This window comes from Nyctibius grandis, chromosome 4 (genome assembly GCF_013368605.1).
Source record: "Nyctibius grandis isolate bNycGra1 chromosome 4, bNycGra1.pri, whole genome shotgun sequence".
NCBI classification, from domain to species: Eukaryota; Metazoa; Chordata; class Aves; order Nyctibiiformes; family Nyctibiidae; genus Nyctibius; species Nyctibius grandis.
This window is the reverse complement of record NC_090661.1, coordinates 66106309-66133430: the sequence shown is the minus strand read 5'-3', so window position 1 is coordinate 66133430 and position 27122 is coordinate 66106309. Positions and strand designations below refer to the sequence as shown.

Below are 27122 nucleotides of genomic sequence, written 5' to 3'. Positions count from 1 at the left end.
ATGCACAGAAAATAGGGAAGTTTAAGGCAGTGATCATAAGCAACCAGTATCTCTCTTGCATGAAAAAGAAAGTAACTGTCAACCAGTACCTGTCTTGCAAGAGAAACGAAGCCAGTTTGACAAAGAGGTCTTATAAATGTATAAGAGGCTGTCAGAAAATTATTACAGGAATGGTAGAAAACAAAATTACCTTGGATTTGCAAATAGATAAAATATAAATACCTATTATAAGTAGATATGTCAGTGTATGTATACTACTTGATCTCTGTTGAACTGCTACACAACTTTGAGGAGGTGAAAAAGAAAAAAAGACAGAAAAAGATGATTAAAAGTTATTAAGCTGTCTGGGATTTTACTTTCTAACATCCAAGTTTAGGACTGATGTATGTATTTTTCTTCATTGTTTTGGGTGTTTCTGTAGCTTCTAATGAGATCTCACTATCTTTTCCTTGCAGTAAGAATCTGTGGTGGGAATTTCGTGAGGAAACTATGAGGTTTGTCAGCTGCCCTCCAGAGGTTATAAACACATTGCTTTGTTCAATTAGTTCTACAGTTAAATAAATAAATAGTCACCTCATCCTTCCACAAATAGCAAATTTCACCCAAAGACAGCAAACAGCTGGAAACACTTATGTTTTTAATTTTCTTATTGGATTGCTTTTAGGAGCAAAATATTTATATTTCCAGTTCTGTTATACAGATCTGCTCTGTGGAAACACTGCTGAACTAAGACTCAGTCTCTCATTTTAAAAAAAAAAAAAAAAAAAAAAAAAGACAATTATTTTGATATGTCAATTTTGTTACCAGGTTTCAACAATACAGTCTTATTTTTATAGATAAGCTGCAAGACTTCCATAATTTACGTGATTATTCTGACACTAAACATACATAGAAAAGGGAAATAAATTTTCCAAAATAGCAACATACGTAACACAGACACTTCAGGATATATTTGAATAGTATGTCTCTTAGCAACCACTGCCAACCAATTCAGACTGTAGATAAGCAGTCTTTAGAAATGAACAGTTACACTCTTAAGTACAGCATTTTATCAAAACATACAGCTGAAAGCCAGAAACACATCTATATTGAAAAAAAAACAAAAGCAAAAAGCAAGCAAACAAGAAAAAGCTTGGAAAATGCCCATTAAAAAAAACTGTATCATTTTTTCATATAGGTATTCTTACTGTCACGAAACCCTTCACTAAAGTTCCTCAGTTTTTTAAAAAAAACAAATTAATTTAGAGAGAACGCTGATTACAAAGACTGTCACACTTGTGTTGTCAGTGTCATGAAACACCAAACATGCTCCATGTTCTTAAGTCCCAGACTGGTTTCCAATGTAAGTGATCTGTAGTCACAGATTCTTAGGAGTCACTCCAGACACACAACAAATACAATAAGAAGTGGAAGGACATCCCAGTTGCTACAGGCTAAACACAAACACTTATACACATGGAAATACATCTACTTGCATGTATATATATAAGGCTCAACAGAACTTTTTACAGAAATATGTGAATTTTAAATTGACACACTGTGCACAGCAATATATAAAAACACATCACCTAACCACGTGGCAAGAAATTCTGAATTCCTAGAATTCTTTTGACCTCTTAATTGTCATATCATGTATTTTCAGATACACAGGTTTCAAAATCTTGTATTTCCCTCTTTCAGTAGATACCATTCTTTCATTCAGTAGATTTATTAAAGACTAACAGGGTTAAAAAAAAAAAAAAAATCCTTGTTTTATACCCCTTCTCCTGTGCCAAACTGTAACAGGTCTGAATGCCTTGAAAGGGCCTAAGTGAGTGGGGTGCCATCAGTCATGACCAAGTTCAGCAGCACAAAACAGGAGCATCTAGGAATTATTTTCTCTAGATTCGGAAGTAGAACAACAAGCATTCCTCGTAATGCAATCCTGCTATATCTAAAGAAAACAAAATCAGTATAGAAAAACCTGTCAAGAGTGATTACCCTCCATGCATATTTTACATCTCCGCCAGGTACTAGATGATCAGACTGGTGCACTCCCTTGTTCAAATCAGTATTTAGATGAACAAAAAGGAAGCTCCACCACAGAGGTTTGATCCAGATAAAAAGCACTCCTCTATTTAGAAGATGGATAAAATAAAAACATAAGCATATCCCACCACTTTTGTAGAGTGAAGAAGGTCTTGCGATATTAAGAAGGAAACTGAAGTCCCTTCTATGAATCTTTGAATTTAAGGATAGAAATTGATCTCTTCGCTGCATTTTTCAGGTATTCTTCATATGCGTAACATACAAGGACAGTAAAAGCAGCACTACTTTTATTGCTTGAGCACTACTGGGAAAAATAAAAGCTCCATGACAAAGCAGCGAGAGAAAGGTCTTCAGAAATGCCAAGTATCTCCTGCCACATCTAGTTTGGTTTCTGTTCAAGTCTCCGCCCGCAAGGAAACTCCCTTTTAACTAAGTAGGAATCTTCCTAAATTTCCCTGATTTCAAAAGCAAGCTATAGACAGCATTAAACACAAAATTCTTCCTGACTTTGTGGTTATACAAAAATTCATGATGGGAACAGAAAACACAAGACAGGTCTATTCCCATGAGCTGAAGACAAAAGTCGTATCTGTGGAGTTTCCTGGCTTATCCCAGAAACATCTTCCTTCAGCCATCTCTGTTCTGGCATCTGTCAAGGCCTGGATGAAAATTCCTCAGTAGAGAAGACTAACTACTGTAGTCTGAAGTGAAATAACAAAGCACACACGAAGCCTAGCTTGTACACAAGGAGGAGGAAGATGAAACCTGTGTAAAATACCTGGCTACCAGCTGCCGACTGACAGAGGCCATCCCTTCCATTTAGCCATAATGATGGCAAGCAAACTACAAAAATAAAGCTACTCATTCTTTGCCAGTGTTGTTGTTATTGACGGTACTTCTTCTCCCATGCTTTTTATAGAGCTTGAACTTTATATAGCCTTTTGATTTACTTCCTCCCCGACCACTACAGCATCACTGTTTTCGGTACTGCGCTGGGAATAGGTTTGTTAATGAACTTCTGCCCCTGTTGCCAGCTCTCCAGCAGAGACAGAAGGGAGAAATATTCTCCCCTTCCAACAGAAATATTTTAACAATATTAAGACACATGAAAACTGGCGTTTAAGTAGTCTCTCTAGATAGCAGCATTTTTAGACTACTTGATAATAAATCTTTCATTTTTCAACAGTTACTGTTCCAGCTCCCTCTCATAACCAGTAAGTCAAATATTTTGATTAAGGTATAAAAACTGGAGTCAAACCAACTATTGTATATATCTATAGCAACAGAGACTGACATACAAACACACACACATTTCCCCTACCTCCACAGACTGAAAACTTTCATTGCATATGCTTTTGTAGCCTTTTTCTGTTGCAAACAAAGCTACACTTTCAAATTCTAAACAAAATCTTTTTAAAGAAAGTTTTTTCAAAAGCAAAGAAAGAAAACAGATCAGCTTACCTGCAATACAAATTTCTGATCTATGTACTTTTTGGCAATGCTGGGCTGAAATTCTTGGCTTTCCAAAAATCGTATGAAAAACTCATATACAAGCTGCAAAAGAAAAAAAAAAAAAACCACACAAACACCCATGGTTTAGTTTATGACTTGATTACTCTTTATATTTTTAAGTATTTGCCTAAATTCTTTTGCTAGACAATAAAATACTTAATTTTTCCACAGAGGAAAAGGTTACAAAGATGACAAAGATTCTTCTCCTTTATCAAACTGCTACCTTAGAATTAGAATTAATTACATGAGCTTTTTTTAGTTTTGCTTATTTAACTCCAGTCAAAGTCACTTCAAGAACAGGCACTGCCACCTTTTAATGCTTGTTATCATCTTGTAAAGCTTCCTAGAGTAACTGGAAAGCACATTTCAGCTGCCCTCTGAACTGCTGAAGTCACATCAAATACAGTTGTTACAGTTCCAAAAGGGTTGGTGAAACAGTTGGAAATACCTAAATTACAAACTGCTTAGAGTAGCGTTCTACTACAACTTGAAACACAGAAGAAGAATACAAATGGGAGTTTATTCAGAAGTTCCTAACTTATTGTAAAGATTAGCCTCAGGGATGGAGAAAACCTGCTTAATTTCATTGAATTCCATCTCTGCCTAAACTATTCAGTGGGACAGTAACAGACTTTCTGTCTAGTGGAGAAAAAGAGTATAAAAAACAGGCAAAAAGGAAGTGAAGTGAAACAGGGACTGCTGTGGCCTCGTAAGACAGCAAATCTGACCTGTCACTGATCAGATGAGCTACCTGCTAGCAATTCTCTTTGCTGAACCTTTTCAAGAAGAGCAGCCATTGAAAACTTTTTCCCCTCCTGACTTCAGTGAGTATACATATTCATACTGGAAGGAGAAAGAAAGCTAAAAACTACATTTTAAAATAATTTTAAACTTTTCCATGCAAACACCAATATGCTGCAATACTGCTGCTTTATGTCAGTGTTCTCTGACTTCTAAAAGGAAACAATAGGAAATCAAAAAGGGGGAGAGAGGTTTAGAAATATGACATGGAAACAGTGACAGCTTACGTAACTAATATTAAATCATCAGGAAATCAATGCCATCAACTCCTGACAAATACTTCGGTGCATTTCTTCCTGACAATGGTAAAACATCCACTGGCTAAGAAATTCCATCATTTCCATGTAAATAATGACTTTTAAAACTACAGCACTAGTGTCAACGAACATAAGAGAAGACATGTATGCCTGTACTGTTTCCAGTGAGGCAGAGCTGTTCAGAGCTGCCTTGAAGCTTTTAAGATTCTTATTTTTGTGAAATTTAAATATAAATGAGTGATGAAACCTATATTTCAACAAATTCTAAATTTGAGAGCACAAAAGAGTGAAACAAACTGCTCACAGGCAACGACTGTGCATGCCACTGTCAAATAAACTACTCGTATCAAGTTGAGATCAATCAGGCTCCTTTGCTCACAGAAACTCCCAGACTCCACAAACTGTTACTCAGGCAAATTTCTTCTAGATTTACTAGTGGTGTAAGTCATTGTCCTGACTAACACAGACAGGATCTGCATCTGTATTTTCTATAAAGCAATTTACTGCATTAGCATCAATGATGCCTTCTCCAAAATTAGTTTATGTTCTTTGTTCAAAATACCTCCTGTTGATAGTTGAGGTACTGAGAAAGGGATAATACACAGCAGTGAGCATGCATCCTGCTACAAACACCTGAAAGCAAACCTCAGCCCCGGGAAAGGAAGGAAGACTTAGACAGGGATGTAGCTTCTCATTCATTTTTCTGATCAGCTGTCAACACCTCTGTACTTTTGCATGAAAATTGACTACTCTTGGTAAAGCAAGACTGCTAGCAGCATCATCCCCACAATGCTTTTGCTGAAGTTGCTGAAAACCACATCAGAGCAGTTTGGAAAGCAAACTAATTTTTAGATAATGAAGGAAAACAGGACTATGAGGGACACCATCAATACAATTTTGAAAGAAAGCTTTAACATTTTGCAGATTTCACAAAGTACTCTCCTCTCTTTGTAGGTACTATATTACAGCCATGAAAAATATTAACAAATGTTGTGACCCACAGACTAGTTCTGATTCATGGGTTAAAAAAAAAACCTGAGAAAATTATTAGATAAATTAAGCAATGATAAGCATTTCTTCTGAGATAAATGATCAAAAACCTGTAAATGTGGCCATGATGCCTCCAAGGTGGGCTCATCTTCTTCTGGATCAAATTCATTGCTGTCACTAGGTGGGAGAGTTCTGAAGATATTGCAAGATACCTGAAAAGTGAAAGAAAGAATGATGAGATCTGTTTTTCAAATAGGTACTAGATTTCAGGACGTTGTATGTCTACACCTACTCTAGCTGTCCTCTATCACATAAGCAGTATTTCTTTTGCCTGCTGTCTGACAAAGTTCTTCAGCCACAGCACAGGTCTAAGCAACCTGCCACTTTACAAACCTGCCACCAGCCGTGGTTTTCCCTTCTCCAGGTCTTTTTGTTTCTTCTTTCCACTGATATCCCAGCATTACCCAATCTGCCACCATTCTGTCCACCTCGTTTCAGCTGAGCCCACCAACATGTAATTCCCAATCCTGCTGGGCGTCAGTGGGTTGAGAGCCATGACCATTTAGGAGTTGTGGGAAATGCCATCAACATGCATTTACAAGTGTTTTCAAACAACACTTGGTTATTTTCCTTTGCACGGGGAAAACATCAATAATACCTGCTTAAGGTCTCATCTGTCAGCCCTTGTTAAGCATTGCCAGTGCTATTCATACCATATACGCCTGGACACCTCATGCCAAGTACAGAACTTACTATTTGTTGCTTGCAGTTAGTACCATTTGCTTGACGCTTCGCCTACATTTTATTTCATAGTTGGTTTGCTTTGCTTAATCTTATTTAGAGGTATTTTACTGAGACTGCTTGGCTTTGTGAAGTTCCTGCTATCAGCAAAGACTGAACTGGAGTGCTTTCCTGGGTTAATTATAGTGCTGAATGGAGTGTACAGCTTATTGTGTGGCAAACTGATAAACCGCAAACATGCCGTAGGGCCTCTTCTGCACTTTGAAGGTGATGTTGTGCCTTCTTTGCACTCTGCTACTGCATTTGACCCATCTCTAAGCTGGTTAATCAAACAGCTGGGAAAAGCAGCATGTTATCTCCTAATCCGGTCTATACATGACCCCTTCATAGTAGTTCAGACAAACTAAGCTATTTAAGAAATAAAACTAGTATGTTCTTCAATAGCCTTGTTTATTTTTCCAGCCTTTTACTCCTGTAAATGTTTTAGTCTGTAAGGCATATTTTCAATATGTCAGCAACTTAATAAGAAAGGGCACTTTAAAGCCAAGAGTTTAAATACAATCCAAATACTGATAAAACCAGATTGAGATAGAGTGAAGTTTTAGAATTTGCAAGACAAACAGAACAGATTCAGGTACTGCATAAACAGAAAGATGAAACAACAGAAAACTGCTGGAAAGCACATGTGGTGCATACCAGTGAGGAATATTCACTGAACACAAGGGAAAGGCAAAAGAAGAGTAAGTAAGGCAAAACAGTGAGCATGGGAAAAAAAGAGGTCACACGGGTTTCTGCCTGGACTTTTTTCTCCTTGCCACAAGAGGGGGTATTTCACTGCAGTTACAGTAAAACATACTTTCACAGAAGCCGTCACTGTGTATGTAAATCTCATGTTTTCAAGTCCCATGGCTTTCAGCCTTAACAGATACAGCACTTATTATAGCCTGTGTTGATAAATACTGAACTCTACTTGCGCTGTATGCATACCTGCCAAGTGATTACTAGCATTTATTAGGAGACATTCTCTCCCCCTTCTCCATCCTCTTCCCTTGTCTCATTCACTTCTCTCAAAAGCCTCTCCATGAAAAGACTTTTCTAGTCTAGTGAGAAGAATTCAAATAACTATTACAGGAATACACACACGTTATAGTTTGTCTTTCCTCAAGGATTCCTGAGCTCCTCCTTCTACCATCCCTGACATGAAAAAGCAGGGAGAGAAGGAAAGTGATCAGAATTAACAGCACAAGAGTTGCTTCTGTGTTAGAGCACAGGGCAGTAGAAGGGTAGACAGCCCAAAGGATTCCCAAGTAAAAAGAGGGAAATGTACCTACTGGTGCCCTGGATCCAAACATCTGGGATTCTGCAATACTTATTGAAGCATTTTTGGTTAATGCTTCACATTCAAAAATCCCAGCTTTCTCAGGATTTGGACCAAAATAGGGAACTAGCAAAACCAAAGGCATTCCACAGCTATTTTTTTTTCTGCTTTAAACTTAATTTGAAACAAGAAAGAAATTTTTCTGCAAATTTAACCATACATAAATTAATGAAACTTGTACCAATAGATCAGAGAAAACATAAGTATTCATCAGCTGTTCTGTTTTAAAACTGCAACAAATATTGAAGTATGGCACAAGCAAAAACGGCAAGGAAAAGTGTATAATTTCAGAATGAAAAGCTAAACTAAGACAAATTCCTTTAAGATTGAAATTAAGTCAAACCAAGCTTCAAGCAGTTAGTGCCAGGGCCTTAACAGCATGACAGAAGTATGAAGGTTTCAGCCACAATTAGTTAAGTGCCAGCACTGACATCTCAATCTTGAGCCTGTAACAAAACCAGTATGATTTCTGGAGAGTGCCTATTAAAAAAAGGCCAGTCACAAGGCAACTCCAAAGCAGTTTTTTGCATAATAACATTAACATCCAGGAGTAAATGCAATGCAAGTTAGAATACAGTCCTTGTATAGAGTTTGCTCTCTTTAATTTTCTTTTTTTTGCATTAGGAGTAAAGGTAAGTTATATGGAGCCAAAATGCAGATACTCTCCTGAGGAGAGCAGACAGAACAGGTTATCTTTAAGTGATTTCCCCAGGTTATCATAATTTTAAAAGATAATGTGTGCCATTACAGTTATATTAATCACCACAACACAGCACGATAGCTCATCTACATGCAGTGTCAATTTACAGCATGCTTATCTAAATCAGTCGCCTCTGGGTAGCTAATGTTTATAAGCCTCTAAGGGACAACCGAAGGCAAGAAGTTCTTCCATGCATGAACTGCCCAGCTGTACGTTAGAGACTTTGACAGCCACCACACAAAGATGGGAATACGCTACACCAAATCTGGAAAGAATAGTTTTTCTCAGATAGGCACAAGGTAGCTGTTTAGTATTTATCCCTGGGCCCAAGCAGCATGCCAAAATTCCTTCGGCTAGATAGCTGAATCATTTCTCTTCTGACCTGTGTTGGATCATCAAGCCAAAGGACATCCCTGCCAGCCTGCGGATACAGGCCCCAATGATGCCTCTCCCATAGCCAACACAAATGACTACTGATCAATACCGACTTCTCCCTTCCCCTCATTAGGAACGCCTCCAAGCCCAGATGATATTTTTGTAAAGCACACCAGAACTCTAATATTCTAGAAAGTTGTGTCATGACAGACCTCCCCTATTATATCCTCACAGACATCTGCACGCTGTCCTCCGTGGCTGCCCCTTTCAGAAGCACACACCAAACTGGGTGTAGAGAAGTACATCACTGCTCCCTCACTATGCAGAATTTGAACACCCAAGTGCCAGAAGCAAATTTAACAGATCAGTAAAATCTGCCCATTGGCACGGAATCTAAAATTTCTAAGATCAAATTGGAAATGCCGAAAATATAGATTTTTAAATTGAAAATGCCCAGACACATCTAAGCTCCATGTCAGTGTGTCAGTCACACACAACTCCAACTAGAAGCAAGACAAAAAAAACTTTTCCAGGCAATTATAAGTCACTGTCAATTCATTTTAAAAAAAAAGAAAGCTAGGGAAGGCTGCTCTGATACCCCCACAAAGAAGGGGCTGCAAGTTCCGAACAGATCTGACAACTGGTACCTGGCAATCCAGAACTACGGAACTATGAATATACAGTTTAAAGTAACAAGCTTCAAGAAAGCTCTGATTTTATCACCGCATTTCTATTTGAAATAACTTTTAGAAAAAAAAGTACTAAAAGGCTTAAATCTGAAGTCAAGAATAAACGTTTTAAGAAGTCCTCCCTTTGTCCCTCACTGGAACGCTATAAAAATGACGATGCTGTAGCAGAAACACTTCACAAATTCAATTTCAGCTCAGCACTCCTACTCTGTGGTGTTAAAAACAAAGATTTTTATCAGTAATTTTTTCCTGAATGGAGCCTGAAATGAAAACAAACATACACACAGGGAACCTTAATACATTAGCTATATAAAAAACAGATAAGTGAATACCCAATTAGCTCACAGGGAACACCTGTTCTTCTATTATCGGGACGTGGAACCATCCAAATAAACCCCATGTATATATGAAATTGAAACCCAGTATCAATGCACACACAATGCTTAAACTACTGTGCATATTAACAACATACAGCAACAATAAAATGTAATTAAGCCATAACATGAAGCCATGCTAACTGGGAGACAATAACGGTCCCTGGAACAGACACTGCACTTGTCCTTCCGAAATATATCTCCATATGTGTTTTTTTTAATATTGTTTATGGATTTACATATTTTAGAGCCTGAAGTGACTACTGCAGTCACTCAGCTATAATTTCTCTATATAACCCATTGAATTGTTCCCAGAAGTTTGACTAAAGTACATCTTACACAAAGAATACCTAGTTTTATCTTAAAAGATTATAAATGATTCCACCAGTTCTCTTCTCCTGAAGTTTTACTACTAATTTTACTACAGCATTGCTTGTGATTCCAAGGTTGAATCTGCCTGATTCCCTATTGGTTCTCATTAAACCACCAGATCTCTTCTACATCTGTATATATACTTGCAAATGCAGTATGTATCTATTTGTATATAGGTGTTTTATATAGACATGACACCTCTCAACCTCTGTGCTGCTAAACGGAAAGACAGAGCTGCTGAACCCAGGCAGTTGTTGGTTTCTTCGTTTTTAATCCTGTCATTATTTTTGCTTCCTTCCTTTGAGCTCCCACCTATGCACAAGTGTACTTGGGTATATTTAAAAAGCCAGACCATCTCCCTCTTTTTTTCTGCATGTTGCCATTTGAATTTACCAACATTCACTTCTTTGAACAGTGCACTGTATCAGAAACTCATATTGCAATAGTCAAGATACAATGCTCAGGTCTTTTGCTGTACCACTGCTTGCGTGAATACAGTCTTTCAGGGCTTAATATTATATGCCTTCTCTTTCCCCAAGAGTATTACTTTTGACTTGGCTACATTAAAATGAACTACGTTGGATCGAGAACACAGTCAAACAATCCAGATCACAGAGCGGGGAGAAAACAGTCCTTCTCACCTTTTCTTGACCTTTAAGTCTTCTAAAAATTCAATCAATAACCTACAAGAATTTAGGTCCAGATCAGGGCTCCTATAAACTTGTTAGCTTCCCATCACCCACTTCAGCAGTAGTAGCAGCTTCCACCCATACAGACGAGCAAGTGGTAAAATCAAGATCCTTAGGCTATGCTTCTGTTGGCAGAGAACTGCAATAGGAGCAAGTACGTAGAACAAAAGAGCTGGTGCTCAGGAGCTTAATGTCCACACTATGTATGTTAGGACTGAGTTTCTAGTGGCCTCTCCCATTGAAGCCCCTTAGCAAGTTGGAAAGCATTAGGTACACTCCTGGAGTAGAAATTTTGTCCAAAAGGAATTGAACTCACCAACTCAGACTTCTCTATCACAAGCATCAAAGTGCAGTGAGAACAAATGGGAGATCCACTTCAAGAGCACACTCACGATACAAGTTAGAAGGGCTAGCACAGACCCATCTCCAGGCAGCACGCCTGGGTACACCTTCTTGCTGTTGGAAACCAAGGCTCTGAAATTCCACTCCAGGTCACCCAGACCTGAACCATAACAGGGTACCCTACTAGTAACAACCCTGTTCATTGTTATCTCCATGTGTATCTCACATCTTGAGGTGATCCAGTGGAACAGTTATTTAATGTGCACCCAGCTAATTCTATGCAATGCAATATAAAGAAAATCATAGCAATAACTCAAATATCTTGGACAAAGTAAAGGACAGTACCAGCAGAAAGAGCCCCTCATCTCTAGAACAGGCATCAGATCAAGTGAAAGTCTGCCAAAACATGAACTTGAACTGTAGACAGCATTATGAAACTCATACTGTCTCAGAATGCAAACTGAAGAACAAAACAAAAAAATTCAAAACCCAAGAAAACAATCTCCCAGAAGATTCACATTACCTACAGACACAATGCTCAAAAGGTATTTAAGAAGATGACACAGCCAAAATGGGGGTTGGGGGTGTACACTCCTTTTTGTAAAAAAAAAATAAGGCTGCAGTCGACATAAGTAATTCTTGGAACAAAAAATGTTTTTCCAGTTTATTTCTTTGCTTTAGACCTACTCACTGTACTATTATGTAGATAAAGTCTGACGAATGAAAGGCCCATGTAACCAACAGGAGGAATAACGGATACGGGTAAATGTAATTACACACTGTTGGGAAAATTAGGGACAACTACTGCAAGGGGAGCTGCCTCTAACAGATTTTTTGAGAGGATTACAGAACATCGGAGACTCTTCTTTTAATGAGCACTGTGGGTTTTGTATAAACTAGGTGTATAAAGAATGTGAATAATAAAAAGCATGAGGAGAGGCTGAGGGAGCTGGGTCTCTTTAGCTTAGAGAAGAGGAGACTGAGGGGTGACCTCATTAATGTTTATAAATATGTAAAGGGCAAGTGTCATGAGGATGGAGCCAGGCTCTTCTCAGTGACATCCCTTGACAGGACAAGGGGCAATGGGTGCAAGCTGGAACACAGGAGGTTCCACATAAATATGAGGAAAAACTTCTTTACGGTGAGGGTAACCGAACACTGGAACAGGCTGCCCAGAGAGGTTGTGGAGTCTCCTTCTCTGGAGACATTCAAAACCCACCTGGACGCGTTCCTGTGTGACATGATCTAGGTAATCCTGCTCCGGCAGGGGGACTGGACTAGATGATCTTTCGAGGTCCCTTCCAATCCCTAACGTTCTGTAGTTCTGTGATTCTGTGATCTAACAGAGTAATTTGGAAATAATGCATCAAAGAAACCAATGTTAGGTTCTTTCTTGCTTCTACAGAATTGATAACCCTCACAGTAAAGAAACAAGAACAGAATTTAAAATACGATGTGACTTTTAGCTATTTTTTTTAAACTTCGATAGCATGCTTGCTCCATCATGGCTGTACCTACATGACAATTTTTAATCAAAGTCCATTTTGGGAGTCAAAGGACACTGCATCTTCCTTTCAGCACTTAGATGGTTTCAAAACAATCTATTCAACTGCTACTGATTCAAGCTGAGTTTAAGATTAATTCCTACTATTTTACAGAATTCCTGAAGTTATATAAAATTCATATTAGAAAAGAGACATTATTTTCAGTTCTTGTAAGAGTACATGATTTCATTTATTTCCCTTGAAGTCAAAATGACATTCAGTATTATATTTTTAAATCTAATACAAGAACCAACAGGAACATATACGCTAAATCAAAAAGGTAAGACTGAATATAGGTACATTTGCATAAAAATCTCTATCCAAGAACATTTTAACATGGAAAACCCTAAACAGCAAGAACATTTAGCAAGCAGGGTGTCATACTTAGTCATAAGCTATAGCTATAGAAAATAAAGAAATTCATAATGCCTGTGAAGTCTAACACTTCCTAAAAATAGGTTCCTTAACATGCTAAAAAAATCATGGCTTAACAAGATACTCTTTATGTTTAACAGGTCTGTCACAAACAAACTCCTGATCAGACTCTGCCCTCACATCTGTTGGGACAAACCTGCAGTAAAAGGAATGCAATCCCTCTAGATTTATTTCAGTAGAAAGAGGAAGAAGAAGAGGAAGGAAAAAAAAAAATCAGAGTATGACCTTTAAAATGCAATTTTTGGTATTTATTTGGGTATTCATTTAACCAAGTTTCTTTCACTGTGTTGCCCAACACAGCTTCTGAGCCACAAGACAACCAATATGATGTTTCACTTCGGCTATAGATATTACAATCTTATTTTACTTGATTCATCAAGACGACAACAGGAAGCCAAAGGCATTTCTGCACTTAAAAGAGAGGACAACAAAGTAATACTATTCCATTCCAAAAGGTGTATCTCAAAAAAGTTTCATTAGCCATCTCTTATGGGCTGGTAACCATCCATGGATGTTGCATAAACTTCACAGTAAACATCCGGGGTCGGGTTTACAATTTTTGAAGAAGCAAGTAGGAGAGCTGAAATGTTGCTCACCAACAGATTCATCCAGATTTCTCAGTTTAACAGCCTGTCATTTTTTCCCATCCAATTTTTTAAACGAAAGAAATCGGTTTCCTCAATCTGTGTCTTAATACCCAGAAAACACAAAAAGCTCTATTACATACACCCTTTAGGATACCACAGATAATAACAAACATTTATTTCATTCAACTACCATTGCTTAATCTACCAGCAAAATCAGCATCATTAGTTTAAGCCTCCACATTTTGCTCAGACAGGAACAAATTTTAGATTAAGTGTCCAATTATTGGCTCATAAAGTCGTATTACTGGCTTTTCCTTCTTAGCAGAGTGTGGTTTAATTGGCAAGGGCCTTTTTTCCTAAGACTAGCCTAATTCTAAAGAATGTCATATGCCCTTCTGAACAACACATCAAACTGCAGGGGAAGCGCACTGAGCAATACCCTCCTGAATAAATCTGTCCAGCTTACGGCCATTAACACAAATCCCAACCGCTCTTCCCATCAACTGATACTGATGACAGTGATGAGGCCACTGCAAGCTGGCTTTGGTGGCCATTAGTAAATTCAATTTTATTTTATTGTTTTAAATAACCAATAACATGCCAAACACTTCTGTATGCATCAAGCTAAAGAGAGTGGTGTAAAGAAGCGGACATGCACACAGGCTGACAAATAGCCAAGTGATTTCACATTTAGCTGTATACAACACCACATCATGTGCTCAAGAGAAGATGAAAATATGCGATATGACGATTAAGGATTAAGGTTCTAATGGCATGAATTTAGGATGACTGGCAGTAAAAATATCCAGGAGCTGTTATGCTGGCTACCACAAATGACTGTTTTTCAAACTCTTAAATCATAACACCACCACATTTTAGAAGTAATTAAAAATATCAGAGTTTCTGAAGAATTTTTACAGGCAACCTTTTTCAATCCTAGTATCTGTAAAGCCAAACTCCTTTTGGGTCATGAACAGAAAACACTAATATACACGTATGTTATAAAACTTTAAAACAAAAAAAGGCTTTTCCACAGATACCACTTCTTTGGACATTTTAGGTAATTAAGATAAGAAAGCAGTTTAGTCATTTATCCTTCTTTATAAATATTAGTAACTTTTTAAGTATCAGCTTCAAACTGATGCACCTTTATTTCTGCTCTTAAGTGATGCCAAAGCTCACAAAACAGCTTCTTTCTTTCACCTATTTACTTCACTTCACCTCCAAATCACAGTAGCCCAAAGGGCCAAGCAGGAAATATTAATTCCTGGATTCATAAACACTAAACATAACAAGAAGGAGATCTTCCAAGGGGACAAAGAACACTTGTGCTCCCTTTTGATCAGTTTTAAGATACTGGTCTTTCAATCAAAACACTCCCATGACAATTGTGGCAGGCAGTCAATGGGGACGCTAATTTGGTCAGGACATAGATACTGCTGTTTTCTTCACCATAATGACAGGTCACAGACTGCCAACTTGACAGCTCCTTTGTGAACACAGTTGGAGACCTAGACGAAAATCCTCAAAAGCAGCTAAAGGTGGCAGTTGCACTCATGAAGCCAACTGTGTACAGTTAAGTCTGTCTCAGTATACGATTATGAGCACAATTCCGTGTGAAACAAGAACATGCACTTACTGCAAAGAACAAGTTACACCAAACGTGATGCTTCAGCACAAAGTGACTAATGCTGTCTATTCACCAGGCAATATGTGCTGAAAACTTATTTTATATAATATTAGGAGTCCGACTTTTCCCTCTGGGGCCTGTATAACTGCACTCAAAGTGATGGAGATGGCTTGCTCTTATAGGTTAAGACCAAGAGGAAAATTAGCACTTTTACCAGATAGCCTATCCGTAAAACACAAAATACCTGCAACGCACAAAAGCCCTGATGATGTGGTTTAGTAGAAACACTGCATTAGCATTCATTGGGACAAACAACAGAAATCATTCATGCATTTGCCATGGATTCACTCCCATAAATTTAACAGCAGAGCACAGCATCCTGCTCACATGGAATACAACCACCAAAGTGTTTTTCCAAGAGCACGTGCACCAAGAACACTGCTGGTTGCCACAGGCACAATTAGGGTATGCCAACTTTCCAGTTTTGAAACTTTCTTTCCAATAGCTTACACCTTCATCAAAGCACTGGTCTCTGTTGCAGGCTAGAGTTTCTTACAAAATTTAAATATTACAGCTTTCTCAGGAAATTCTTTAGGAATGTCCACTTCCCTAATTACTTAGGCATCTTTTTATTTGTAAATAAAAGGTTTGGGCAGTCAGGGGCCACTGACTAGCCAGATACAGGACTTGAGAATATTCTCAGTCCTCCCCTGCTTAAGTATCCTGGCACAGAAGAAAAAACGTAGCTTGAGTTCAGCACTGGAGCCCAAATGCAAGGCAGAAGAAAGTATGATGAAGAAGGGTGTGATGCAATGAAAGGATGAGGGGAATACTGGAGAAAAGAAGATAGAACTGTTTTCAATCAAAAATGAGCTAAGCTGAAACTGGAATCCCTGAAGCTCCATTAGCAAATATCTATGAAATCCACTGGAAAAATTCACGCTGTTATCTTCACTTCCAGTGACTCCTCCATACCGTAGTTACAGACTATATTTAAGTAAATTATTTAAAACCATGCTTTTCAAACTATTTAGGCAATGCATCATTTCCTTAATATAAAAACAGTTCTGTGAATCAACTAAGTGACTGCAGGGACAGCAGGACACGCGAGCAAACAAGTTTTGCGTCTCTTCTGCAGTTTAAGTTCAGATTGCTTCACAGGCGACGATTTATGATTCAAATTGAACTTTATGAGCAGTTACAGATCAAATTCTTCTTGTTTCTTGGGGCCCAACTTAAGACAACACTAACTTGAAGAGTCCTTATTCTACAAGTGTCGCACAGTAAACAACTACAACCAAAGTCAATGTGAGAATATAACCTCAATAACAGAAACGCTAAAAAAAAATACCAAATTCTCCCAGGAGGTGAGTTTGGAAGCATCTTCTACACACAGAAAAAGTACCCAATTTTACTGAAGTTATCTGTGCATCAGTGTCCTGTCTATCCAAAGGGTATGACATAATTTGTTCATCACAATGGGTACAAGTAAGATTAAACTAACATTTGCAAATCATTTAGATACTACAGTGAAGCACCAGCAGAAGAATTCAGCAAAGAACTAGTGATTCTGTATTCATACTGGTATTTAAGCGGTGCATTAGACCACACGCTGAACAAGTAACATAACAGACTGAAAAGCAGTTCATTCAGAAGACTGGTCCAGTACAGAAGGGAGAAAGGGAGGGTGAGGGAGAAGGGGAAGAACCTGATCGCATAATTATAGGCTTTCTGACAATGCATACACACAAAGAAGCCATATTAAGATTTTTCCATACACCCTTAATTCTGTTTTTTTCTTCGCTATTAACTGCTTGATGATTCTGCCACAATATACAGCTATTTTTAAATATTACAGACAAGCAACTTAGAATGTACCTGAGTGTCAGAAAAGAAATAAGGAGCATATATAATGCAATGTAAAATCTACTCGTTTTTCTTCTTACAGCACATAGCCAGTGGATTCCATGATCACACAGTACCATTAGGAAACAAACATCACCAAATCTATATTTAACTAATTGCCTTCTCATTTAGATAACAGGTTATAAGTGTTCCGTATGGTAGTACAGAATAAACATTTTAAAGCAGTGATTGATTTTGCCAATCCCAATGAACCTTCTTCACCATATAGTTAGCATCTGGTACTGTTTCCATTTTTACATTGAACACACTATTATTTGACAATTTATACATACAAAGTATGGCTTTCTTGTTGAGTAATCTTGCTCACTCTAACGGCAGCTGCTACGAATTCACATAATACAACCAGGAAATTTTCACACTGATCCTATACAAGATTTTTAGCATTTATTATTTAAAAATCATGATCCGTGCATATTTTAAGCTATCTCCGCCTAAAGTACACACTCAAGAGATTGGATAAAGCTCAAAGAAAGATAAACTTGCAAAAATTATTCCATTATTTACACTGGGGGGGAGAGGGGGGTAGGTGGGGGGAAATGTGAGGGACTCATTTTATGGCTGCTGGCTTTCTCCATCAGGAAACAACCCAGGTTTCCTTTCATTCATTTGTGACACTATAATAACCATCATCTATTTGACTTTAATTAAGCATATATAAAAATTAATATTTTTGTCTTTGGAGAATTATCCCCAAGTGATGTCTAGTAGAAAATACAAACCAAAGGCCTCATTTAATCCACCTACTCCAGGGTGCAATTCCGCCCACAATGCGTAACTGGAATTGCAAATGGATTTAAAGAGACCATGAGAAAGAAAGAACTCACCATTCTAACTACTTCAGGGTAAGTCTGCTCTGTCAAACAGCCTCTGCTTATTGTAATGTAGTCCACCAGTTCATTAAGAGTGGAGCGCTTGTATTCTTTCATTTTAAGGTCTGAAAGCGTGTCCATGAAGTCAAAAATGACACAGCACTGTTGAAGTTTCTTTAGGAACAGTTCAGGCTGCTCTGAAGATGGAACGTCTATGAAACAAGAAAGGAAATCTTTGTGAGTCTGGCATCTTATTATACAAAACAGGATTTCTTTTTGACGATCAATTTCAAAGGACAGCAGCATTCACACAATTTTTGTAAAACAGAGCTCAGATTAACAAACAAACCCCTTACAGGAACTGTATTACTGTTGTGTGTTTGAGATCTTGAACATGTTGTACAAGTAATTTAATCATCACCTCCTAATCAGAAAATAAAGTTCACCAAAAAAGTCCAAGCTGAAGTGAAGAACGCAAACACAACAGGATTCAAGACTTAATTCCACGATATACCACTACTTTCTCTGCAAGCTGACATTCACCATCATTAACTTACACTCCAAAGAAGGATAAAAGAACTGTCAAACAATCAAGCTTGATTAATTTATATTTCTAAAAACACTGTGTCATTTATAACTCTACAGAATATACATATGTATATGAATACACAGCAAGAGTATAATTCTGCAAACAAGTTTTCAGATTCAATCATTACCCCCATGTTGACAACTTTCCATAGCAAAATCAATTTTACTGGAACACTGAGGATTTTTTGCTGTACTATGAACACATAGCATGCATCAATAGGAACATTTTCACACAAAATAATAGTATTTAGTGGCACAAAATAATAGTCAGCAGAATGTACTACTTACTACTTTTGCTCTGTCTTCTTAATTCTCAGCAGATGAAAGACTTAATAAAATAATAAAAGGAATGTCAACTTCTTAGTGGTTTGTTAATTTACCAAGTGCATCAAGAGTACCAGAAAGCTTAGTTTATCCCATGTTCATGTAGACAAGAGGCTAACAATAGCAGAAAGTCACAAAAATGAAATATGCATTTTTACTCTGGAAGTATGCCCTCAGACTAGAGGGCACTTCACTTCCTTTGATCTACTTTTTTTTAAAGGCACAAATGCTCTGTCAGCACCAGAATCCAGCAAATGACCGTCCAAGCCACAATACAACACGTAAATGAAAAATTTCGCAGATTTCAACCAGAAGAATTTTAATAGTAAAGAATTGATGTTTATTTCTTAAAACTTGGACATACTAGTAAAAAGCCAAGCTAAGATGGAACTTCTTATTTTTTTTACACAAGAGTACGTCAAGTTAAGGAACACTTGGTAAACACTGGAAGCTGTTAGGAGTTGTATAGTAGTTTTAAGGACAAAATACCATGAGTATGTTTTAATTAAAACCACATACACAGGAGTTACTAGTTTCAAGTTCAAAAGACCTATGAAATATTCCAAGGTCATCATACACAGCTGTGTACTTTTAAAAAGTACTGATAGAGATGCAAGGACCCCAAGGCACTTCACATCAACTCTCTGCGTTGCTCAAACACTGAAAAGAATAAATATGGATTGCAGTACAAATAAAGATGCTACATGCCTTCTGACCTGACATGGTGAAGTACAACAGTTTATTCAACCTTTTTCCGCTTAAACCACTGCAGTAGTGACAGGATTCAACAGGTTAGCAAACTGCATCCCACAAAGAACAACCAAGATCTTGGTAAAGTTTAATTGACGATACCAGGCAGCACAGACCAATCTCATATTCATTAGGCTTGGGTAAGCTCCACATCAACTGTATCCAAAGCAAATTAAGGGGGAAAAGAAGTGGTATGGTTATAACACCACACTTCACCATTGTAATTATTCACCCCATGTTCCCACAGGCTGTATTCATCTATGGCACAAAAAATGCAAGAAACATTGTCCTGCAGAACCCCAACAAGAAGAGCTATGTGGAAGAACAGTCCCCTCAAACACCTCTGGAAAACTGAAGGTCCCAAAACCAGGTCACCTTAAAGCCATTCCACTGGCCAGGTGTCTCACATGAGTTCAGCAGGCAACGCTGAAACCTAAGGTAAGCCAAGGAGTCAGAGAAAGTCATCAGCCCTCACCCATTACAAAAAAAAGACCACTTCTATTAGCAACCTGTCTAAGGGTACAGCCTTACAGGAGATAAAAGGGCCTGGGGAAGCAAAGTACTTTTGACTACTTTCTTGATTACCTGCCTTCAAATAACACAAAAAAGGAGACTGGACTTCAGAATTCACTGTTATGAGCAAGCAGGCAACAACTAATTGATTAACAATTTCTTCCAAAAGACAGACTGTAAATACAAGCTGGGGGGAAAAAAAAAAGTAAAGATAGAACAGTGCAAATAGTTACTTTTCCAAGAGTATTATTGAGTATTCAATTCAAGAGTATTTTCAACAGTATTAATTCTAACTTTCACACTTTCTTATGCTAGCTCTAATCCCCCACAGACCTTGAAAACATGTAAGTGGTATCAATAAAATCTATGATGCTACGTGAACGTAATGGGTTGTTGCTTGCATTGTTCTACACGGCTTGCACACCTTCTGTTTGGCCGACAAGGATATTCTAGTGAAAGAAAAACACAGGCTGAAATCAAGTGGGAATCCATTAAGATACAATTCAGCACAAGTTATAACCAGACTCAAATGACTCAGGATTACACTCAATTTAAGGTAGGGTCGGTATTAAATAAAAATTAAAAAATGACTAAAGCATTAAAATAACTAATAAAAGTTTGTTTTCTTTTTTCCTCCAGTTAAGTATCTGGAGGTGTGGGAACAAAATGAAAAATATAATTAAGTTCTTCTCAAGAAAAACCACTCCAGAACACTACATGAATTTTATGCCAGCATTATTATGTCAACGAGCCACGCAAAATACAGGGGCAAACAAAAAAAACCACACCCACCAAAAAGCCCACAACCAACCAACCAACCAACAAAAAAACCCCCAAGGCCCCATGAAATAAAACCCCACAACCCAGTTGTTCTGGTTCATATCTGCTTTTCTTTATTAAGTAAGTTGCCATTCACACTACAAAATACATTGCAAGAAGTTTCATGCAGTAATATTTCTCATCGTTCTTGGGAATTCGGGTACCTTGGGAACAGGGTAACACCTAATGCCTAGGGTTTTTCTACTTGGAAACAGGAAAAGTATACAAGAGCAAATTTTAGGGGGTCCTAATACGCACAGCACAAGAAAAGGAAAGCAGAAATCAATAAAATCAGTATTCCATGTTCCCAACCTTCCCACAGAGACCGTGCCATTAGTTGGTTTGGGGGTTTTTGTTGGGCTTTTTTTCCTTCCTTTTTTTTTTTTTTTTTTTTTTTTTTGGTGTTTTCCTTAATCCTCTAATGCCTCTTTCACAGCTGTACAAGCCTTACCAAAAGATCACTAACAATGGACTTCCCTGGCCACCCTCATGCCGCTATTCAGAGCGGGGAGCACACTGGTACTTGGGGTACAGACCTACTGAGCTCCACAGCAGAGCTGAACTCTTCCATGCAGTGACTTGAAATGAAATATGCAGTTCATTACAGATGTTCAGTTAGTTGATGAAAAGCAGCAAATCATTTTCTTCTCAGCAGACAGATACTCAGAGCTTTCAATGAATTCTGCAACATTTTACTCTTGTGCTAACGCACAGCCAAACATTTAGGCCTCAAAATTTAATAACCTGAAATATTACCATTGTATCTACTTTTAGTTGAAAGAACTGAAAATTGAGTAACTGCCCTAATAAATCTGTGTAAATACCTATAATACTTTAATAATCTATAAAATAAAATCAAAGTGACACTAAGTGGCATGTGTGATTTATGCCCAATGCACAGGAGAGTATACATTTATTAAAATAAAAATTTAAAGAAAGATAAACTTCTGTCTGGATGACTGTGAGAACTCTCCTGATTTCCAGAAGGTCTTTGCTACGAGTTAATTTTCAGGCTTGTCAGTATTCTCTTTAGCCATTTAGAACTCTACAGAGCTTTTGAAATATAGTGAGTATTCACAGATTCAAAGGAAATTGGCTTAGTGAAAGCAAGTACTAATACATCTCAACAATGATAATCAAGATAGAATCAGAGCCTTTAACAAAATTAAGTGTTTAAATTATCTGAAAAATTGACAGTACTGTAATTTTTTTTTTTTTACACATGGACCAACAATTGTTACTACAAGGGCTGAAATACTAATTCTAAAATGGCAAAAGCAATTCAGTTTCTCTCTTAATAGCCTTTTTCCAAAATAATCCTAATCCAACCAGCCCATCCCTCCTCCTCAGTCATCTTTGCAGACTCTGCCTTCTGAGTCGTTTTATCAAATAAAGACATAAAAGTCTGACAGCATACTTTTACTGCAAGTCTCTACCATATTAAGAAAATATTTATGTTTATACTATATTCATATTTTAATTAAAATAATTTACAAGTAACTGATTTTGAATCATAGAAAAGTAAAATTATGCATCAGACCAGCAAAGTTGCATCCAGAGAACTGAGCTATGACTCTCCTCTCCATGGTAGTGGAAAACCAAGGGAGAGATACTGATCACCTGGATCAGTTCCCTGATTAACTTCAGCCTGTAGTTTTGCAATGAAGGGTATAACGCCGGAAAGTGAAGAAGTGAAGATGGGGGGAGGTATTGAGCTGCTTAAAACAGCACGGCAGCTGCAAGGAAAAGTCATAGGATTGCAGACACAAGGTGGAATAGAGCCTAGAATTAGTATAGAACAAGACCAAGGATGCAGATTACAAATAAAATATTAAGGAAAAGCAGGATACGCTCTCACATGCTACCATGCACCCACATATGTACTATCAGAACATTTATCAATAATTAAAAAATCAAAATGCTCTCAGAATAACCACTGCTTGCAGTATATACATTACTGTTATTAATTAGTCTGAAGATGACATTTGCATAAAGAACTAGCATCATCTTCTTGTACGTTAGTAAAAGTAAACGACACCATGTTTAAGCATGAAAAACATGTACTAAAACCAAAGTATGTCCAGAATGGGGGACAGAGAGATTAACAGTAAGATTTTTACTCACATTTATTTTAAGAACTTCCTTATAATTTCCCAGCATCTGAGAAATCTGTACTCACTCGCCTCCACCCGCTAAGATTGTTTTTTATATTCTTTCCCCATCTACTTAATGGCAAAGTAATTCCCCAGTTTGAGTTCCGTATCTTCCAATTATTAAATAAACCTAGGATTATTATTTTTTCCAGTTAAGTAAAATCTCCTTGTGATAAAAAATAAGCTCTAAAAAAACAAACAAACCCCTCCTGCTTTGCTACCACTCACCAAGCCACCAAGTTAAACATAACCAACTATTGAATCAAGGACTTACTCTCCACAAAGTAGGCCGTTGTGCATAAATCTCTACAAGTCTACATCTAGCCCCCACAGGTCACCACGAAGACTATTTTGTAAGAAGCTAACTTTCTAGTTTTTATTCAAGTAAAACTTGCAAATTTGAATTTGAAAGCCTTTTGGTCATCTTTGAGAGGTTCACTTCAAGAGGTCTAGTGGGTCAAAGCTTTAGCTAACTCAGGGTCCCCTGTACATAACAAGCCACGATTCTATAAGCCACTTTTCACAATAGAATATTGGTCTTAAGACGCCAAGAAGTACAAATGTTTGCCCTCTCTTTCTGACACACACTTCTTGAGAAAAGTAATCGCTATCCTGATCGCATTCATTTAATTTTCCTGACTGGCTGTCAATATTATGAATGCTTTGTGAAGTCAGCAATCATTCATTTATAACAGGTGCTTTTTTCAAAGCTGTTTTCCCAACCCATTCTCTATACTTAATAATTATACAGGCAGGGCAGCAGTCAGGCACTGTGTTCCAAATATATAAAGTATAACCAGTACCAACATTATTCACGCAGCAATAAATACAGTGGGACAAACTCAAGCTCACTTTAATGAGTGAACATGCACAAAAAGAAAAGCGTAACGTTAACATGCTCTTTCCAGCACGTTCAAAATGCCTGATTAGAAGTGCAACACAGGATGTACTGCACCATGTCTCCTGATAATCAGTGTCTCTTCAGATAATCAATCACAAAACTGAGAATTACTTCCCTCACCATAAATTTCTCCCTGATCAAAGTGAACAAGTTCTTATCAAGTGGGAGTCTCCTGGGTAGTTTCGCAGGGATGCTGGATACTGTGAATCCCTCTACTGCTTGCCAGTGCTCCCCGATCACTTCACAGAGGTTTTCAACAAACATCGTTTACTGGGCCGAGAAGACTGAAATCAGTGTAGATCCAGCATTTGATTTGAGTGCCTTCAGTGCATATGGAGTAGCGTTACAAGCAAGAGGGGATACTCCTTAACAGACGTACTCTTAGTCATATACACTGCCAAAATTTTATAGCGCAAATATACTAATCAAAATTCTGCCTTTACTCACGTATGTAAAATCTTACGCACTTCAGCCCTTTAACAGAACACATGGATGAAGGTCTGCCATTTCCTTCATCACAAGAATTAAAAACAAATTGACAATAATTCAATAAAGCATATTTTTAAAAACTATACTTTTAAAGTTTATGAAAATTCAATTAAACTTCTTGCCTACTTCCACTGCAGGCATGGTGCAGGCAACGATTTAAGCCTCCTCTCTTTCACCCATACGGCTCTGTCCAGACCCACAAGGTTTGAATGAAAAGATTCGTTCAGGCTACGCTTCATCAATCTACGACCAATATTTGTTCATTCCACCACTGACTACGCCAATGGTGTCTGTGCTGTGGACATCTTTCAAATTAGAAGTGGACCAAGACCACAAGCTTGGTCGTCAAAGCTACTCATGAGCCATAACAAAATACTATTACATCCATACTTGTTGCAAAAGGACTGAAGTAATGCAAATTAGCATCGATGATGTGCCACCCTCAAGTGAGCAGAGAGCTTCCAGGGTGCTGTAGGCTTTACAAGTTTGGATTCTTTTACTCATCACTAACCTAACATGATGAATCCGTTATGAAACAGAGTTATATCAAGTATCTCAGTTAATAATAAGCAATCAAGGAAATATACAGTGGATAGTCAGAACTCATGAGCAACCAACAGAAGACGAGATTACCAGTGTACACCAATTGCTGTTCTAGGTCCCACAAAAATAGAGACTCACAGGATATTTGGTAGTATATGGTGTCCTTCACGCTATTACTAATAATCATCACATAGTAGTAACCATGTCTTTTCATAATCAAGCAGCAATGCCTTCTTCCTCAGGTAAACTGACAATACTTTTCAAGCCCTCCTCATTAGCTCTTCAATGAATGAAGAGTTTAGACTAAGGGAATAATCAAAGACAGTCAAAGTTTACCTATTCTACCTACAAGTACATTCAAACCAAAAATTATCCAGATCAAAGAAGACAGCAGAGAAGGTATGGAAAAGGATTCAAATGCCACAAATTTTAGAGAAAAATTGATGGGAGAAAAGCAAATGGATGAGTGTACCAAAAAAGTTCATAAGAGATGGAAGAATGGCAAAGCAGCTGTGAATATTATGAGAAGTGGACAGAGTGGGAAGCCAAAGAAGGCAGAGCAACAACATAAAGAAGGATTAAAACACCAAGAGAGAAAGAGAATGAGGTAGAGCATGAGCAGGAGACTTTAAAAAATTGTTTGGAGAATAGGTAACAAGGAGAATATTTTAAAAGGAAAATATAGGAGCTCAAAGCATTTAAGCAAAATGAGAATGAATGACTTAGTGGTTAGGGGCTAGATTTGATTAAGCTGCTACATAACTGGAGGTTCCTGACACTCTGTGACATCTTTAATATATCCCATTACATTATTTATGGTGAGTTTGCCAAGACATCAAATTAACACTTGTTTTTTAACCCCAAGCTGATCACAGGTTTTGTAGGTTACTTCCTCCTCTCCCCCAAAATTTTTACTAATATTTCAAAGTAACAACTAGCAATTTTTTTTTTCAGGGAAGCAAAAAGGCTGGCAAAAACACACCTCAATGTTATTTCAATTTCTTAAATAGACTACGTGGCACAAAATCCCAAAATAAGACAAAAATACTTTGCTGAAACACTGAGAATTCTTGTGGCTCGTTTTCCTGGACTGACTCAAGTTTCTTTTATACTGGCTCAGAAAGTTTATGCTAGTTGTTTTAAGTAGGTTATTACTGAATTGCACTTTCAAAGTACAAGCTACAAAGTCATAGGTTTGCTGAACAGTCACCAGAGAGAGCTGCTGTCCATGTTTGTCCTGCCACCTGAGAATACTGACCTGAGGTAGCGAAGAAATTATCAGGATACCTTTGCTACACACATTCTGCCTAACCTTCTATTGCTAGATATGAAAGGCATAATTGTTATTTTCAAAGTGTTCTCCAAGGGCAAGGGGCGGGGGAGAGCGGGGGGAAATCGGGGATGGATTTTAAATGTTAAAAAAAAAAAAGAAAAAACGCCAGAAACTGTCTGTCTTCTACTTTCTACATTTATATCAACATAAGCATACGTCGACTTTCAGGATTTGCGGTTGGTTGGGGGTTTTTTGTTTGTTGGTGGGGTCTTTTTTCTTTTTAGGCACTGACCTGTTAATTTAGCTAGGTGTGTAAAAAAACAACCCAATATTATGCTGGAAGACAACACTAAAACCGAGTACAGTCAGCTCACACTTTGGAGCTCCCAAAGCTGTGTTAGAACATCCTTAGTCTAAGAATCAAAATATCCACAAACTTAAAGATCTCTGAATTTTAACATCATGCTCCATTACAAACACAAGACTGACTGTACATAAAAAATCTGCTGTTGGGTTGTTTGAGACTCCAGGATTAGTAAGTAAGTATTAGTCCTTACACCTTTGCTCAATTCTAGCTGGTAATGCTTCTA

At 37.6% G+C, this 27122-nt stretch overlaps 1 protein-coding gene across 2 annotated transcripts in view; it reads right to left on the bottom strand.

The window, feature by feature from the left end:
- PPP2R5E (protein phosphatase 2 regulatory subunit B'epsilon) overlaps positions 1 to 27122 on the bottom strand; it is a 74251-nt gene that overhangs the window by 12907 nt on the left and 34222 nt on the right. For both annotated transcript variants that reach the window (XM_068398192.1, XM_068398193.1), the window contains exons 3-5: positions 18195 to 18391; positions 5699 to 5800; positions 3490 to 3582 (exon numbers count right to left, since the gene is read on the bottom strand). In XM_068398192.1, the coding sequence (XP_068254293.1) occupies positions 3490 to 3582; positions 5699 to 5800; positions 18195 to 18391 (392 nt within the window). The remainder of the gene's footprint in view (positions 1 to 3489; positions 3583 to 5698; positions 5801 to 18194; positions 18392 to 27122) is intronic.